The sequence below is a fragment of the Loxodonta africana genome, chromosome 22, assembly GCF_030014295.1.
Source record: "Loxodonta africana isolate mLoxAfr1 chromosome 22, mLoxAfr1.hap2, whole genome shotgun sequence".
Classification (NCBI taxonomy): domain Eukaryota; kingdom Metazoa; phylum Chordata; class Mammalia; order Proboscidea; family Elephantidae; genus Loxodonta; species Loxodonta africana.
This window is the reverse complement of record NC_087363.1, coordinates 19,750,346-19,768,221: the sequence shown is the minus strand read 5'-3', so window position 1 is coordinate 19,768,221 and position 17,876 is coordinate 19,750,346. Positions and strand designations below refer to the sequence as shown.

The following is a 17,876-nucleotide window of genomic DNA, read 5'->3' as shown; positions in this document are numbered from 1 at the left end:
GATTTCCCATGATTATGTAAAGCTGCCCCTGTGTTTCATAAGCCAGGCTGCTGCCCTGGATGTTTTTGGGTTGGGAGCAAACCCCCAGGCGGTGGGTGCTCATGGCGCAGCCCCTCCTGCCCTAGCTCTGCTATCCAGAGTGAAGCTCCCCTGACATGCTCCTGCCCGTCCGCAGAGTGGGCACTGATGAGACATGAACAGCACTGAGCAGCTGCGTCCCTGAGTGGCGGTGTTGGGCATTGCTTTGGCAGAGCCGGGTTGACATGTGTGTTCAGTGGGCACGCCTGGGCTGGGCGTGGAGCCCTAAGCCAGCACAGGCCTTGCAGCGGAGCCAACATCCTAATCTGGGTCCTCAGGACGCTTGCTTTGACTCATATCCAGGGCTTACGGCCTGAGAGGTTAGGATGATTCCTCGTGGAGTCTGTATCCAGCCTTTCACCCGACCAGTGCCCAGTAGAGGATTCGTTCACTACAGTCCGCTTGTGGGTTGATTAACTCATTACATATCTTTTTATTGTGGTAAAATATACAAAACATAAAAAATTGCCATTTTAAGCGTACAATTCGGTTACATTAATTACATTCACAGTGTTGCACAATTATCACCTCTACTTCCAGAACTTCATTGCCCTAAACAGAAACTCCGTGCCATTAAGCACTTATTCCCCTTTTTTCCCTCCATCCAGGTGAACTGATCTTCCCCTAAATGGGTGTTTTTTTCTGAAGTAGATTGCCAGGCCTTTCTTCCAAGGTGCCTCTGGGTGGACTTGAACTGCCGACCTTTCAGTAGGGAGCTGAGAGCATTAACTCTTTGCACTACCCAGGGACCAGATCAATTGGTTTTTAATAAATCCTTCTCTCCTCCCAGTGCCTGAGATTCCCTTTGGGAGGCATTTTTGGGAAAAGGCCTCTTTTGATAAAGTTGTTCCCAGGAAGATGAGCTCACACACTGGTCAACTCAATGAACCTCTCTGATGTCTCTTCTTTTGACATTTTTTTTTTAATGTATTTTTTTCCCTTCTGAGTAATGAAACAAAACATACTCATTGTAAGACTTGGACAGTACAGAAAAATTAAAAGTAAACTAAAATCACAAATAATGCCACCACCCAAAAATGACTACAATTAAACAGTCCTTTCAACAAGTACCGATTTATTATAATTGCTATGACAATAAAAGGGTCAAGGGCCTGAGGGGGCTGGAGAGTGAGGGTGCTCCTGAGATCAGGTGGTCAGGCACGGCTAAAAAACAGGCAGAGCCAGTACTCAATATGTGTCTGCTATATTTATGAATGGGCTCTTTTTTTTTTTTTTTTAAACACATTATATGGGTCATATCAAATGTACCACTTTTATCCTGCCTTTTCCCTATTATCATTTAAAAATTCAAAGACATCGTTTTTGCTAGCTGTGTATCGTGCCATCATTTATTTAACCAGAAAACCCTGGTGATGTAGTGGTTAAGAGCTATGGCAGCTAACCAAAAGGCTGGCAGTTTGAATCTACCAGGTGCTCCCTGGAAATGGTATGGGGCGGTTCTACCCTGTCCTATAGGGTCACTATGAGTGGGAATCGACTCAAGGGTAATGGGTTTGGTTTTGGTTTATTTTACTGATGAGTAGAGCCCTGCTGGTGCAGTGGTTAAGCGTTTGGCTGCTAGCCAAAAGGTCAGCAGTTTGAATCTACCAGGTGTTCCTTGGAAACCATATGGGGCAATTCCACTCTGTCCTAGAGGGTTGCTATGAGTTGGAATCGCCTCAAGGGCAACAGGTTTGGTTTTGGTTTTAGTGATGGGTAGCAGCTCTGGTGGCACAGTATGTCAGTACTTAGCTGCTAACTGAAACACCAGCTGCTCTGCAGGAGAAAGATGTGGCAGTCTGCTTCCATAAAGATTGCAGACTTGGAAACCATATGGGCAGTTCTACTCTGTCCTACAGGGTCACTGTGAGTCAGAATTGAGTCGACGGCAACAGGTTTGGGTTTAGCTTAGCAATGGGTGCTTGGGCTGTTTCCAGATTTTCACCATTATTTATAACCCTGAAGTTAACATTTTGCTACTTAAGTCCTTGTCCTCCTGACAGGTTATCTTCAGAGCCAGAGTTCTAAATGGGGAATTACTGAGTGAGAGGGTGGCTACCTTTCTAAAGCTCTTGATACATATTTGGCAAAGAGCTTTCCAGAAAGTCCAGTTCTGCAGTTCAGTCACCTTTGTCTCTAACAGGAGAGGTCCCAGAGCGCTCAGGGAAGAGACAGGATCTGAGACCTGCATGGCCTTGGGTGGATCCCTCTCCTTCTCTGGGCCTCAGTTTCCTCACATCTGTAAAATGGGTTCATTCTTGTATGTCAAGTGCTCCCTTGGTGCCAGGCCCTGTGGGTGAGACTACTTTCTGCCTGGGAAAAGTAGCTTCAGCTGGGCTCAGCAGTGATGGAAGCCTACCATCACTCTCATGATCCAGGTCTGTAAGCTTTCCCTCGCAGTGGCGTGTACGGGTGTGTGGGGGGGGTGGGTATTGGACCCCCATGGCTGGTAAGCAAAGGGAAGAGCAGGGAGAAGAGCAAACCGTGAGATGAGTTTTACAGATGGCTTTTTCCAGGACTTCTCCAGACTCTAGAGCCCTGGGCACCATGAAAAGGCCCCATGGAGCCACGGAGGCAGACAAAGATGGGAAAAGGGCTCCTGGAGACAGGAGATAAACTCACCAGCTCCCCAACTTTGTTGAGAGTCAACCCATCAAAAGATACACAGCTCTTTCTCCTACTTCCTTTCTCACTTATTGCTTAAAACTCACACACACACACAGAGCTATAACCCAAAACAGAGCTATGTTGTAATGTAACTCTTATACCATAAAATTCACCCATTTTAAGTGTTTTTTCAGTATAATCCCAGAATTGTGCAACCATCACCACTATCTAATTTTAGAACATTTCATCACTCCAGAAAGAAACCCTGGATCCATTTACTCCTTATTTCCCTCCTCCCCCACTCTTTTTTTTTTTTTCCCCCAGATGTTGTAGAGTCGATTCCAACTCATGGTGACCTATGTATGTCAGAGTGAAACTCTGTAGGGTTTTCAATGGCTGACTTTTTGGGAAGCAGGTCGCTAGGCCTTTCTTCCAAGACCCATCTGGGTGGACTTCAACCTTAAACCTTCCTGTTAGCAACCAAGCGTGTTAACAGTTTGCACCACCCAGGGATTCCTCCCCCTAGTCTTTAGGAAGCACTAATCTGCCTTCTGCCTCCATAGATTTGCTTATTCTAATTTCATAAAAATGGAATCATTTTGTGAATGATTCTTTTGTGACTGGGTTCTGTCACTTAACATAATGAATTCAAGGGTCATCCATGTTGTAGCATGAATTCATACTTCATTCCTTTTTTTATAGCTGAGTAATGTTCCGTTGTATGAATATACCATATTTTGTTTATCTATTCATTAGTTGATGGACATTAGTTGTTTTCACTTTTGGGTTATTATGAATAATACTGCTATGAATGTTTATTTTCGCATGGGTGTATATTTTCAATCCTCGTGCTGTATACCTAGGAGTGGAATTTCTGGGTCATGTGATAACTCTAGGTCTAACTTTTTGGGGAGGCGCCAAATTTTCCAATGTGGCTGCACTGTTTTACATCCCCACTAGCAACATATGAGGGTTGCAATTTCTCTGCATCCTCTGTTATTTTATTTTATTTTAGCTATCCTAGTGGGTACAGAGAGGTATCTTATTGTAGGTTTGTCATTTACTGCTTTTTGAAAACATTATGTAAATGACACTTGTTCCTTGGAGAAAATCTGGAAATTTAACAAAAGTACTGTGATGGTCAGTTTCGTGTGTCAACTTGGCTAGGCTACAGTCCCCAGTTACTCCATCAAACACTCATCTAGGTGTCACTCTGAAGGTATTTTGTAGATGTGATTAAAGTCCGTAATTAATTGATTTTCAGTAAAGGAGGTTATCCTAGGTAATTTGAGTGGGCCAGATTCAGTCAGTTGAAAGGCTGAGGAAGAAGAAATTCCACCTGTGGACAGCGGCTTCACTGTGTGCTCAAGAGTCCCGCCCGCCCTTCCTGAGGGCCTGACCCACAGATTTCAGACTTGCCTCACCAGCCCCCACAATCGAGAAAGCCAATTCCTTGAACTAAATCTCTTAATCTATATCTCCCACTTGTTCTGTTTCTCTGGTTGAACTCTGACTGATAAAAACACAAAGACAAAATTTAAATCTCCCATAGTCCCTTACACAGAGACTACCACTGATACCATTTTGGTTATTCCTTCCCGTCTTTTTTTTTTTGTATCCATATACATAAGGAGTCCTCACAGTACAATGGTTAAACACTCAGCTGATAACAGAAAGTTTGGTGGTTTGAACCCACCCAGTTGCTCCAGGGGAGAGAGATCTGGTGATCTGCTCCCGTAAAGATTACAGCCAAGAAAACCTTATGGGGCAGTTCTACTTTGTCTCATGGGGTCACTTCGAGTCAAAAAGCAACTGGACGGCACCCAACAACATCTAGATCCAAATACATAAGCATTTTAAATAAAGCTGCAAGCTGTGTGTGTCTTTTACCTTTGTGTTTTTTTTTGTTTGTTTTTTAATGCTGACTCTATTAAATACTACGGCACCCTGGTGGCGCAGTGGTTAAGAGCTCAGCTGCTAACCAAAAAGTCAGCAGTTCAAGTCCACCAGTTGCTCCTTGGAAACCCTATGGGCCAGTTTTACTCTGTCCTATAGGGTCGCTATGAATCAGAATCGACGGTAACAGGTTTGGGTTTGGGTTTTGGTGTTTCCACTTAGACATCCGCCTTCCAGAACTTTCTTTTGTCTCATGGCTCTACTTGTCTTTTCTTCTGTACCTGCTTTAGTTTACATCACTGTGTATCTCAAACCCTTTCCCACAGAGTCCACATTCTTGTTCTACCCCAGGATTGTTAGAGGCTTAGAGGAAAGTGAGCCATAGTTGTTAAACCCACCCCAGCTTTGGCTGGACATTTGCACTGCTTCCTCTTTTATACTGTAACAGGCAAACATTCCAGCCAACACTGTGCTTCCGGGAGAGAAGGCTTTTGCCAGGTGCCACCACAGGCACGACCCTGTGTGTGCCTGGCCAACCTCAGGACCAGCCTGGGACAGTGACCCCTTAAGGCACCCCAAAAAGTCTTGGGCTGGACAGACCTGGCATGCCTGAACTGCAAGCACAAATCTGGGAGTCCAGCCAAGCCACTGCCAGGCCTGCTTTCCTTAAGCATAAAGAAAAGGTGCCTAGTCATTGTAACTTGCAATTTGAGTAGTGGAGCCAGGTCCCGGCAGCTCACTGCTAGGCCTGGGCCCCCCCTCCCTGGGTGGTGGGCAGGGAGCTGTCACAACAGCAACCCCCTGCAGACCCCATCAGCTCCTTCCCTGGGCACTGCACCAGACTGGGCCAGGCTGGGGCACTGCTGCCAACAGGCAGGACACTTTTAGGGGAGTCAGGCCCCTGTCTTGTATAGCCTGCTTATAGAGTAGGAGAGATTGTCATCCTTGTCCCTTTTTCTGGTAGCTCCTAGGTCTCCCTGGGCAAGGCAGGGAGGTGGAAGTGGCTATTTTGTTCCAGTGGCTATTAAAGACTAAAGTTTTTGTTTTACAGAGAGATGAGAAGAATTTTCTCCTGGGCTGGTTGTTGAATGAAGGAGCTCTAGTGGTACAGTGGTTAAGTGCTCAGGTGCTAGCTGAAAGGTTAGCAGTTTGAATCACTAGCTGTTCCTGGGGAGAAAGATGTGACAGTCTGCTTTTGTAAAGACCACAGCCTTCGAAACCCTGTGGGGCCGTCCTACTCTGTCCTATCGGGTCACTATGAGTAGGAATCAGCTCAATGGCAATGAGTTTGGTTTGGGTTTTTTGGTTGTTGAATTGGTGAAGTGAATGATTACTTACGGTGGGACTAAAGGGCTCTGAACGAGGCAGAGGTGGTTCAGTGGTAGAACTCTCGCCTTCCACGTGGGAGATCCAGGTTCGATTCTGGCCAGTGCACCTCACATGCAGCCATCGATCCGTCTGTCAGTGGAGGTTTTAGTGTTGCTATGACGCTGAACAGGTTGCAGTGGAGCTTCCAGACTAAGACACACCAGGGAGAATAGGCCTGGCAATCTACTTCCAAAAATCAGCCAATGAAAACCTTATGGATCACAATGGTCCAATCCTCGACCAATCATGGGGATGGCACAGGACCAAACAGCTTTTCATTCTGTTGTGCATGGGGTCACCGTGAGTTGGGGGGCGACTCCAAGGCAGCTAACAAGAAAAACAAAAGAGCTCTGGAGAGAGGCGTGTAGATGGGGTTGTTTGCAGAATGGGGGAAGCTGTTTAACTCCTTGGAATGTGAAGCCATTTGCAGTGCCTCCCTAAGAAGGTGGGTGGGAGGATTAGTCAGTGGTGAGGATGGGTGTAAAGTTCCAAGCCCAGGTTAGTTGGTCCCCCAAACACGAAGGCTTTATTATCTCTCTCTCCTCACCCCCAGAATTAGCAACGGCCCGAAGTTAGGCCTCTGCAGTTAGTCCTTCTTAGAGGAGGCTTGGAAAAATCATTTACTCTGCGTTACTGTACAAAACAAGGAGCCCCGGTGGTGCCGTGGTCAAGCACTCAGCTGCTAACTGAAAGGTTGGTGGTTTGACCCCACTAGTGGCTCTGCAGGAGAAAGACCTGGTCATCTGCTTTCATAAAGATCCCAGCCCAGAAAACCCTGTGGGGCAGGTCTACTCTGTTACGTAGACACGATGGACTCTGCCAACCTGATGGCATCGAACAACAACTGTGCTGCTGTTGCGGGTCATCCACGTAGGACAGGAAGATGGTTTGGCCATTCTCTGATCCTTTGACGTGCTCATCAGTTCAGTTGTTTGCTCCACTTACCAAGGCCTGTGTGCTGGGCACTATGCTAGACGGTCCCAGCAGAAAGGTGATGCTGTCTCAGCTCTTGGCTCTAAGGAGGTCACAGGCCGCTAGAAGCTGTATGTACGTGCAGCACCATCCTGCAACCTGTGCACAGAACTGATGGCTGATCGGGGGACGTCTAGGCCAGTTAGCATAACATAGCTCATAAAGGAAACATTCTACATCCTGCTTTGGTGAGTAGCATCTGGGGTCTTAAAAGCTGGGGAGCGGCCCTCTAAGACACAACTACTGGACTCTTTCTGTCTGGAGCAAAGAAGAGTGAAGAAAACCAAAGACTCAAGGAAACAATTAGTCCAAAGGACTGACGGACTACAGAAACCACAGCCTCCACCAGCCAGAGACCAGAAGAAACACATGGTGCCCGGCTGCTACTACTGACTGCTCCGGCCGGGATCACAACAGAAGGTCCCAGTTAGAGCAGGGAAATACACATGTGTGTAGAACAAAATTCATATTCATAAAAAAAGACCATATTTACTGGTCTGACAGAGACTGAAGGAACCCCCAAGATGATGGCCCTTAGGCACCCTTCTAACTCAGGACTGAAGCCACTCCCGGAGATCACCTTTCAGCCAAATAATAGACAGGCCTATAAATAAATAATAACACTCTTGAGGAAAGTGCTCCTTAGAACAATCATCTACATGAGACCACAAGGACAACATATGCCCAAAAGCAAAGATGAGAAGCAGGAAGGGCAAGAAAACTGGATGAGTGGAAACGGGGACCTCAGGGTGGTAACAGGGAGAGTATTGACACATTGTGTAGGGATTGCAACCAACGTCATGGAACAACTTCTGTGTAGACTATTGAACGGGAAACTAATTTACTCTATAAATCTTCACCTAAAGCACAATTTAAATTAAAAAAAAAATTGACTGCCGATGCTGCAGATCAGGGAGGGCTCCAGTGAGGAGGTGACCACCAACAGCACATTTTGAAATAACAGTATTTCCTGCAACAGCATGGTACCTGTGTCAAGTTGGCATGAGTAAGTGGGTGGGTGGGGGTTTGAGTCAATAAATACATTTCAAATTCAAAAGCACTGAGTTGGGAAGCAGCTGTATCTTTCCAAAGTAGCAGCTACGGGGGAGAAAAGAGGGTTGGATTTACCCTCACCTCCTAACCTGATCCTCAGTTTCCCTACTTGGCCAGTGTCCTGGCAGGATGCCTCTGAGCCTCTCCCTCCCTCCTCTGGCCCAGGACTGAGAAATAACCTGAGAGGGATTATCGTGAATAATCACCGTAAGTGAAGCAGTCCCTTGGACTGGTCAACTGCCCAGTCAGGGGTAGCAATGCCATCATCATTTCAAAATACTCTGTAGAATTCTCCAGAGGCTTTCTCCATGTTCCACGAACCCAGAGGGAACTGACGTGAACAAGCCCAGTTTAGCTTTTGCCTCTGCTGCTTTGCTGCTGAGTGAAGTTGGATTGACTGCCTTAGGCAAATTACTCAATCTCTAGTTTCCCCATCTGTAAAGTGGGGTAACAACAATGAATAGTGACATGCGCCTCTCCTATGTGCCCCACTGAAGTAGGGTTTGAGCAGCTCTGGTTCCTGTGGAGTGCGGAGTCCAATGGTGAGCGAGCCGTGTGTGTGTGTGTGTGTGTGTGTGTGTGTGTATGTGTGTATGTGTGAAGTGTGATACAGAACACCTGCTACCCCCTGGCCCTAAGGGTCAGATGAGGGGACTAATGAGGCTGTGTGTGTCTCTCTTTCCTCTCGCTCATCCATTCACCTTTCTCTTCCCATCTCTGAGACACAGCCTGGGGAGATGCTGGGTGATTGAAAATGCTGAGCCTCCAGCCCTCACTCGCTGGCCCATCATTTAAGGACTCCAAAGTCCTCCAGGAGCATTAATTAGTAACTTCACCATCTTGGACGGTAGCATAAACAGCTCTTCAATCACCTTTGGGCAGGTGCTGAGGTGCGTAAGGGCAATGAGCGGCCGAGAGCCAGGGGCTGCAGGTGATGGTGAGTGGGCCCTGCACAAGCCCTGTCCTGCCACCTCTCTGTGGGAGAGCAGCAATCTCTTCGGTGGGGTGGGAAGGGGTGTCAGAGTGAAGATCAATGGTTCCTTATGGGAACATTTTGAGAATTTGTGCAGGGTAGTGTAAATAGTTAATGAACTCAACTGACAACAGAAAGGTTGGAAGTTCAAATTCATCCAGAGGTGCCTCCGAAGAAAGGACAATCTTCTGAAAAAACTAGCCATTGAAAACCCTATGAAACACAGTTCTACTCTGACGCAGATGGAGTCGACATGCCAACTTGGCAGCACCTGGTTCCTAAGCCTTTATGTATCTACTACGAAACATTTCATTATAAATCATTTCAAAACTTTTCCTTTATATCGCAATTTGGGTATTATTTTAAAATTGTGTGTTTAGGCATAAGTTGCATTCTCTGTGACTTCCTAGTCAGGATAGTAAAGACGGAATTACAAAATACTTGTTCAAAAAGGGGGTGAGGTGCCTGGTGGGGTGGAGGCCCCTGGTGTCCACTACAGTAAAATGGGAGCTGTTGCTAGAGTTGCATTGTTGTTAGAGTCCCGTTTCCTGTCTGAAGAACCAGCAAATCAAACAGGAGTGGGGAAGCCTCTTAATGAGGGTAGGCTGGGGGAGGATGTTAGCCCACTCTTTTCAGGGGAAAAATTCCTGTCTGAGAGAGGCCTGGGAGGGTTTTCTCTGGGGACAGGGACACATCAGAGTTAGAAATAGCAACATGGGACTTGATGGCAAAAAAGTGTATAGGGGGCCATGTTCTGCCTCTGCTTGTGATGTCAGGGTGAGATTCCACAGAAGCGGCGGGGCTGGGGCAAGGGTTTGCTGAGAACGCCTCCTTAGAGCTTTGGCAGGGCTCAGGCAGCGTCAGACCCATCTTTCTGGAGTGATAGGGACCTTGTCAAGAAAACAGTGGTTCCTGTGGACTGTGGCTGCCTTCCTAGCTCCATATTCTGGGCCGGTGGGCCATCTGGATCCCAATTCAGACTAACAGACCGACAGATGCGGAACCACGACCAGTGCCCTGCCCCTCCAGGGACTGACAGGAAGTCGGTGTTGTCCGCGTTACGGGTGTCTTCTGTGGCCCTTTCCTGAGGGGGCGCTCTGAATAACCTCCACCTCTGGGGGTGTGGAGAGGGTTAAATGAGAATACATACAAAGTGTACACAACAAGTGCCAGTTAAAATTACCTGTGGCACTGCGCTTCAAATTTATTCAAACTCACCTGAAATGTTGGTTGAAGTCCACGACATGATGGGACCATCACAGCGGTATTGTATCATCTCATTCCAAGGTATTGTCCCTCTGTTGGTTATAAGAAAGCTCTTACTGGTGATCTTCACTTTTGGCTGATTTAGCCTGGTGAGTGTGAAGAATACATGCGCGGAAGGCTGGTGTGGGGCTTGGATTCGGGGCCTCCAGGACTGTTGGGACAGCCCAGGTTCACTGCGAGTTCCTTATAGGGCGCATGAGGTGGCAGCTGTCTTCTTACCCAACTCCATTTAGCAAACGCTAAGAGGTTTAGAATCTTGAAGTTATCTAACCCCTTTAGAAACTTGTTAGGACTCTTCATGTTTCGTGTAGATAATCCTTTTTGCTCTGTCTGAAACATGGCTTCAGGCCTCCTTGCTGTAGCTCCTTTCTGCCTTCCAAGGACTTGGCCTCATTATAAGGAGGGCTTCCCTCACAGTGACAAGATCGTTGTCACACTTCCAGCATCTCATCCAGAAGGAGAGACTGGGTTGGTTTCTGATAGCTTTCTGAGACAAATCTTTCTTCCCAGATACAATCCCTTCTTCACACACTCCTTATTCAGGGATCAGTTATTCAGGATCCATAAATGAGTGAAAGTGTCGTTAACAGCAACTATAAACCCCAAATCCCAAATACTATCTATTTCATTTCAAAGAAAAAACTCTCTGCCTCTTATTCGACCTACTCACCATAGTTTTTCACAACATTCCAAAGCATCCGGTTACCTGGTTTCCTAGGTTTTGACAGACGAAAAGCAAGTGAGAAACAGAACACCATTCCGGCTCTTGACAAACAGCGGTAACCTAAGTAACCTCAAAACTGTAAAAAGCAGTCTAGATTCAAACAACTTGCAGGATTGGTTTAGTGGGTCAAAAGGCCTGGGACCATAGCTAATTGTTTAAGTTCACAAACATAACATAGTTCACAAAGTTGATGTTCTGCATCCTAGTTTGGTGAGTAGCGTCCGGGGTCTTAAAAGCTTGCAAGTGGCCATCTAAGATACAACTACTGGTCTGTACTCATATGGAGCAAAGGAGAATGAAGGAAATCAAAGGCTCATAGAAGAAACTAGTCATGGGACTGACAGCTCACCCGAACCACAACCTCTTTTGAGACCAGAACTAGATGGTGCCTGGCTACCACTACCGTTTTTACCGGGGACACAATAGAAGGCCCCGGATAGGAGAAAAATGTACAACAAAACTCAAATTCCTAAAAAAGGCCAGACCTAGTGGACCGATAGAGACTAGAGGAACCTTCGAGACTATCGCCTTAAGATATCTTTTGAACTTGGAAACGAAGCTATTCCTGCAGGTCACCTTTCAGTCAAATAATAGATTGGTTTATAAAATAAACATCACTTGTGAGTAATGTGCTCCCTTAAACAATTAACTATATGAGACCAAATGGTCAATATTCACCCAGAAGCAAAAACGAGAAGGCAAAGAGGGGAAGGGAAGCTAGATCAATGTAAACAGAATGGAAACAATGAGAATGCTGACACATTGTAAACACTGTAACCAATGGCAGAGAACAATTTGTATAAAAATTGTTAAAACCCCCGGAACCTAATTTGCTGTGTGAACTTTCACCTAAATCACAATAGAATATTATAATAAAAAAGAAAAAAAGAGGTCACAGAATTACGGAATTCTAGACTAGCTCTCCAGTCTGCTTGCCTTTGGGTCCTTCCTTGATCCACCACTCTCTTACTGTGCAACTTTTGGCACATCCCTCAAACACTCTGAGCTTTTTCTTCCTCCTTCCTAAAATGGGCTATTGTGAAGATGGAGAAAATAATGGGAAAGTAATTTATAAGCAGTGAATGAGCATGAAGCATTAATGATGACCAAAGTGTGAAGTGTGAGTGTGTATAAGATAAAGTCAGAGTCATAACCCAAGAGTTAGCATATTCTCTGTTCTAAGAAGGTAGGCAGGTAAAATAAACATTTTAGAGAGAATTTCATTTGAAAACATACTAAAATGTTTACAGTGATTATTAGGGAGAGATATGGTTAAACCTTTTTTTTTCTTTAATCTTTTCTCTATTTTCTATAATGAGCACGTTTTACTTTTAAACTTGTTTTTTTTTTAAAGGAAGGTTTCCGTTAAAAAAGTTACCAAGAGTCTGTGCTTTAAGGGCACTACATGACCCATGTATTCTGTCTCTGTACTCAATTTGTCCTGTAACCACCTTCTCTTGGTCTTCTAAGGATGCCTCATACCTGGGTTCTAGAAGGTTGATGTCAAATCATCATTCTCCATTAGGGTTTCCGCCTCCCAGAGGAGGTTGAGGTCTGAGCTCAACCTTGGGCTGATACCAGCCATTAAGCGTCCTTTTCTCCCTCCTCTCTCCTTCCTTATCATTTAAGACACCTGGCACGTAACAAGAGCTCAATAAACACACACTGAGTAAATCTGGGAAAAGACCAGGACTATAAGTTCCCCAATAAAACTGTGTTTTTGCCAATGATTAGAATTGAACCCTTTATCTGGGGTAACCTTAGAGGAATAAATGAAGTTCCTTAGATGTCCACCTGTATGAGCTGAACACTTAAGGTTTAACTAGCTGGGAGGGAAGTGCTCGTTTATTTGATGGGCACCAGTGCTCAAGAGGCTTCAGGCCTGACATTGGTGTGGCCTGTAATCTAGCTGGCTGGAAATGGGTGGAGTAGACTTTGTTGGTTTTGTTCCCTTCACCCCATCACATCTCACTAGTATGAGGCTCTGACAAAGCGCAGCGACTTATTTAAAAGTTTCTATTGCTATAAATTGAATAAAAACACAAAGAAAATTTAGTAGGTGCTAAAACTTGGTTTTGAAATTTTATTAAAAAAATATATTTGCAAACATATAAAATTTAGAATGAAAAATGCTCATTTGAAAACATGTAATAACTTAATATTTGCAAACATACACAGATGGTATAAAACCCATACCATTAAAAATGTTAATGATGCAGTATTGCGCTCGTGGAACAAAAATCTTGCTGTGATTTCAGAGCTCCTCACCCCCCCGTCTCAGGGAGCTGAGAATCTGGTACACTGAGAGTCACGAGAGGCACATGGCCACAATACACAGAATAAAAAGCTACCTGGAACACGTATCTTAAAAACGCATTTCTTAAGGAGTCACATGAATAAAAGGGAACCACAGTTTTGCATTTTCCCCCACAGTATTGCATCTCAGCATTTTTAATTAAGATGTTAAATATAAAGCCGTGTAAAACATTGCACACATCTCTCCTGCTGAATTTGCTGGAAAACAGGCTCTTCGAGGCCCCGGCCCACTCAGGGAAAAATGTTCTCAAGCAGGACTTTTGAAAAGGCTACAGTGTAAGTTGCTTTACTTTCTTCAGATTTTAACACTTTAGACACTTGAAAACATAGCGTATTATTGGTTCTGGAAGGTACTTTGAACACAACTAAAGAAAGCCAAAGGTAGGTAAGAAAGAAACATGCTCAGCAGCAAACGTGCAGCAAGAATGCAGGACAGCCGTCCCTGTGATTCCTGTTTTCTCTTCACTCACACAGGCCGAATCACTCACACCTGCGCCACCTCTTATTCTACTGTTTTACGTTTTGCCCGGTGTTACAGTATGATGACGGATTGTATTTTTCAAGCAGTTGGGCACCTTCAATTTCATGTTGCATTATTAGTAATAGAATGGCAGTCACGACCTCTACTACCAAAATGAGAAAATTTCAAACTACATTCTTTGGGGAGGAGAGTAATAAAGCTGCATGGTTTACAAATATTTACCTAGTAGAGAATTTGATGGGGTTTACATTTTTTACAAGAAAACTTAGGCCAGAAAAAGAACAAATGCTTGACATGCAAAACCTAGTCAGGCATTTTCTAAACTAAGCCTGTGTATCCTTTGGCCAAGAAGGATCCAGGTCAACTTGGGTGCTTAAGAAACACCACTCTCTCATGGCTACTCATAAGCCTCAAAGGTAAGCTGTGTACATTCCACGTGCAGACAGCATGAAATGGTTCTCCTGACACTGACAGCCACTTGAAAACTTAGGATTCAAAGTCAACCAGGCCAGCTTTCACACCTCAAATCTCACGAGAGATGCACAATGAAGAGGAGCCTCTGCCTTGAAGGAACAAGGTGGTTTGGGAGGTTGCATGAGTCCACTCAAAGACATCACATTAACCACCAGCAAAAGGGCAGGCCCCAGTGATGCCCCCGACACACCTCCACTCCAAGCTCTGGGCTGCCCCTCTCAGAGCCTGCACCTAGACCTGGGGCTGGGGGTGGGCACACAGATAGAGTGGCCTGAATGCAGGTCTCCTGGGGTTCTACGAAACCTAGCAGGAAGCATCTCTTTTTTGGTGTCTGTTTTGATTCAACTAAGGTTTTAAACTAAGGTTCTAGTAAAGATACTACAGCACTGTAAACGTGCAACCTAAGCTAGCATGAGGTTCTGGACTGTATGCCTGAACGAGGAATAAGGCAACTGAACTGTGAGTTGGGGCCAGGGTCATCCAACAACTATCCAGGCTTGACCTGGCTTCTCTAGGGACTCATTCTGGCCTGAACCTCCTGGTGATCACGCCAATGAACTTCTGGCTTCTGAATTTTAAATGCTTCGAATACACGAATTTGGGAGTTGAAACAGGCTTACCCTTTTCAAGTCTCCACACCTGGGCACTTAAAAGCTTAGTTTCACACTGTGGGAAACCTTATCTTAGATTCGATTTACTGTCCATCATATGTATTCCTTGGATTAAAGAGTGAAAACAAACAGATCTGCTTACAGACCCTCTTTAAGACGTTTTCTCGTAACTCTTTCACAATACTATACGTACTCAAAAGCACCATTTCAACTCAAATGTCTATTACAATAAGAATCCCTCAATTCTTCTGTTTAACAAAGCCCAGTGAGATTATACTTGGGTATGATCAAACCTGCTGGTGCATCCATTTTATAAGAACAGTCACGTGGCTCCCTGGACACTGCATCTCTTGGTGTCCTCAATACTCTATCTTATTACAACTCTCTCTTTCCTGGATGAACCATAAACAATTCATTTTTGGCTGTGGAATTTATACACTATCTTTGAAAACAAATGATTCCTAATTGAGTAAGAGAACTTCAGAGCTTCCCTGAATTGGGTACAATTCACACGTAACTAGGTAGACAGCAATAGAAGACAACAAACTGAGAAGCAGAAAAGCTGTTCAGGAAGCACATTTAGATTAACAAAAGCCAATCAAACCAAGTATTCTTCATGTAAAAACTAAGACCAAACTGAAACAAGTGTGTAATTCACAAGTCATTTTAAAAATTTCAGCTAGAAAAATCTATGGACTTCTGATTGAGTTACCATTAAAGCTTAAATGATCATTCCCAAGGAACAATCACATCTGTCAGCATTAGTCACAGCTAATCCTTATACTAGCTGGTTGAGCCAACTGGGTTTTTACCCCATCACTAAATAGTGCTCAGAGAAGTAAGCAGTGCATCTTAATTGGTTAAATACTACAAAACGATCTGTATCATAGAAACGAAGATACTTTCATTCAAAGGATATCTTAAAATTACTATTGCTGAAATAAATCAAAATCTACATTAAAATATTACTAATCACCATTACATGCCATAAAAGAATAAATATAAATCATGGCAGATTAATAGCAGCATAACAAAGCATCTTTACATATTTTCACACTTTGGGCTGGACAAATACTCACAGCCTAGGAATACATTGGTAAAGTTCTGAATTACACGCTTTCTTTTAAAATCCATATTCTACAACGAAGTAAGGGCAGTGTGAATAACAGCCCCTTTTTCTGCATAGCTTTAAAACTATTCTCAATACATGAGGAATGGAACCAGAATGGCTTTGTCATATTGGTCCACTGGTCCTTTTGTCAAAGTGTTAAGGAAAACACTCAACAATGACTTTTAACTGGTGTTTAGATAGAAAAGGAAAATAAGATAAGGCTATGCTTCACATACAAACTTAACACTTTCAAAACCACTGTAGAGTATATCTTAACATAAAGATTTCTGATTGGATTTGGGCTTTACCAACCCCAATCTCTTCTTCTAAGGTGTGACATGCCTGCATCTGCACCACCACAGGGCCCGACCTGGCCCTATTCGAGCAGTAAGGTGGTGATGGGAGCCTGCTGCGTGGCAAGACTGGGGACACTTAAAAATAAAACACAATTAAGAAATTACAGAACTTTTAAGGCCCAAATGGGACATTCATATAAAATATACTTCACTTAAATCAGTCCTAATTTTCCAACTTAAAACTCTGATCCTTAAAACTTGAAGTTACTTCTCACAGAGCTGACTTCTACTCTGCTCAGAGCTTGACTATAAGCCTTACGCCCAAGAGAGTCATGTTACTAGGGGTAGGAAGTGGGGCATACGGGGTGCAGGCTAGCTGAACTCTGACTGCTGCAAAGCTGGTGATGACTCACCCCCAAGTCCTTGATAATGACAGCAAGCTGAAAATCAAACTCCTTATTTCACACACTTAATCACAGCTGATGAAAACACCCCACAACTTAACACGAGGGTCTTTTTCTCTTTTTTGTCAAAACAAAGGTCTGCTGGTGATGCTTCACAGTGAAACCTCCATTAGCACTGAGAACGTCACTTGGAAAATATTCTTAAGGAATGAGTCTCTTTTCTTATAGGCTCAATTTCAGGATTCTCAAAACTCAGTGTTCTGTTTAGAAGTTTCCATGATGAAGCCTATTTGTTTCTGAGGTTGACAGGCTGCCTTCAGATTTACTCAGCTCCAGTCACAGGTTGAGGTTTTCTTTGTTCTTGGTCAGAACCTGCAAGTAGACTTCATGAAGTGTACTGAGAAAGCTAGAATCATTCTGGAAGAGATCATAAGAACATGGAACGTCACTTTCACCTTATTAGAACTTAATTCCTCGATAACAGCTTAGAAGAAAATTGTATAAATGATTTACATAACTAATTACTAATTATCTAAATAATCCCCCCACCTAGAGACAATCAAACCATGAATAACATTTTAGACCTCATTATCCATCAGCAGTGTATGCTTGGGAAGAGAGAAACATTACTTTATGAACTGATTTATAAACTGATTTCCTAAGGAGAATCTATAAAATTTGCTTTCTTTTATTCAACAATGAAAATCAAAAGATTAAACTGATACCCTACATACCTTTATCAGATGTATTAACGTATCCTGGAGCTGAGCCTTGCTGAGAATAATGGAGGGCTTTCTCTGATTTTCTGATGCCCCAACAGTTAGAGGAGAAGGGGAGTTTGCCTTCCTCTCAAGGTCGGTGGACCTTGTAGCTGTCTGCTGGAAAACACTTGGGGACAGCAGGACAGAAGGTATTGCCGTGGTCGTCGCGGTAACCAGCGAGGCGCCTGCAACCTACAGAGGAGCAATGGCCATTCTGTATAAAGTGCAGAAGGCAGCAGCCAGGTCCAGAGTAGGGAACACCCCACAACAGGCATAAGCACTATGAGACTGGAGCAGAGTCAAATGCTAACTACTGGGTTCAGGTAAAGAATATTAAGGAGAAGCATTTGAGTTACATCTGGTTATGAAGCTTCTGTTAGCTGAAGAATAAAGAGTCCATTTACATGACAAGAAGGTCCTAGAGTTGTTATGGGAAATCAAGTCCAATCAACACAGAAGGCAAAAATGATAAATAGCAGCATAGC

At 44.2% G+C, this 17,876-nt stretch overlaps 1 protein-coding gene across 9 annotated transcripts in view; it reads right to left on the bottom strand.

The window, feature by feature from the left end:
• Positions 1-9,995: 9,995 nt before the first annotated feature.
• The window catches only part of DCP1A (decapping mRNA 1A), a 54,896-nt gene continuing 47,015 nt past the window's right edge, over positions 9,996-17,876 (bottom strand). For 7 of the 9 annotated variants that reach the window (XM_064274382.1, XM_064274383.1, XM_064274384.1 and 4 more), the window contains 2 exons: positions 17,365-17,583; positions 9,996-17,047 (listed from right to left, as the gene is read on the bottom strand). In XM_064274382.1, coding sequence (XP_064130452.1) covers positions 16,967-17,047; positions 17,365-17,583 — 300 coding nt within the window. In that variant the 3' untranslated portion in view covers positions 9,996-16,966. The remainder of the gene's footprint in view (positions 17,048-17,364; positions 17,584-17,876) is intronic. The other 2 variants (XM_023547622.2, XM_003410054.4) reach the window with 2 other exon arrangements.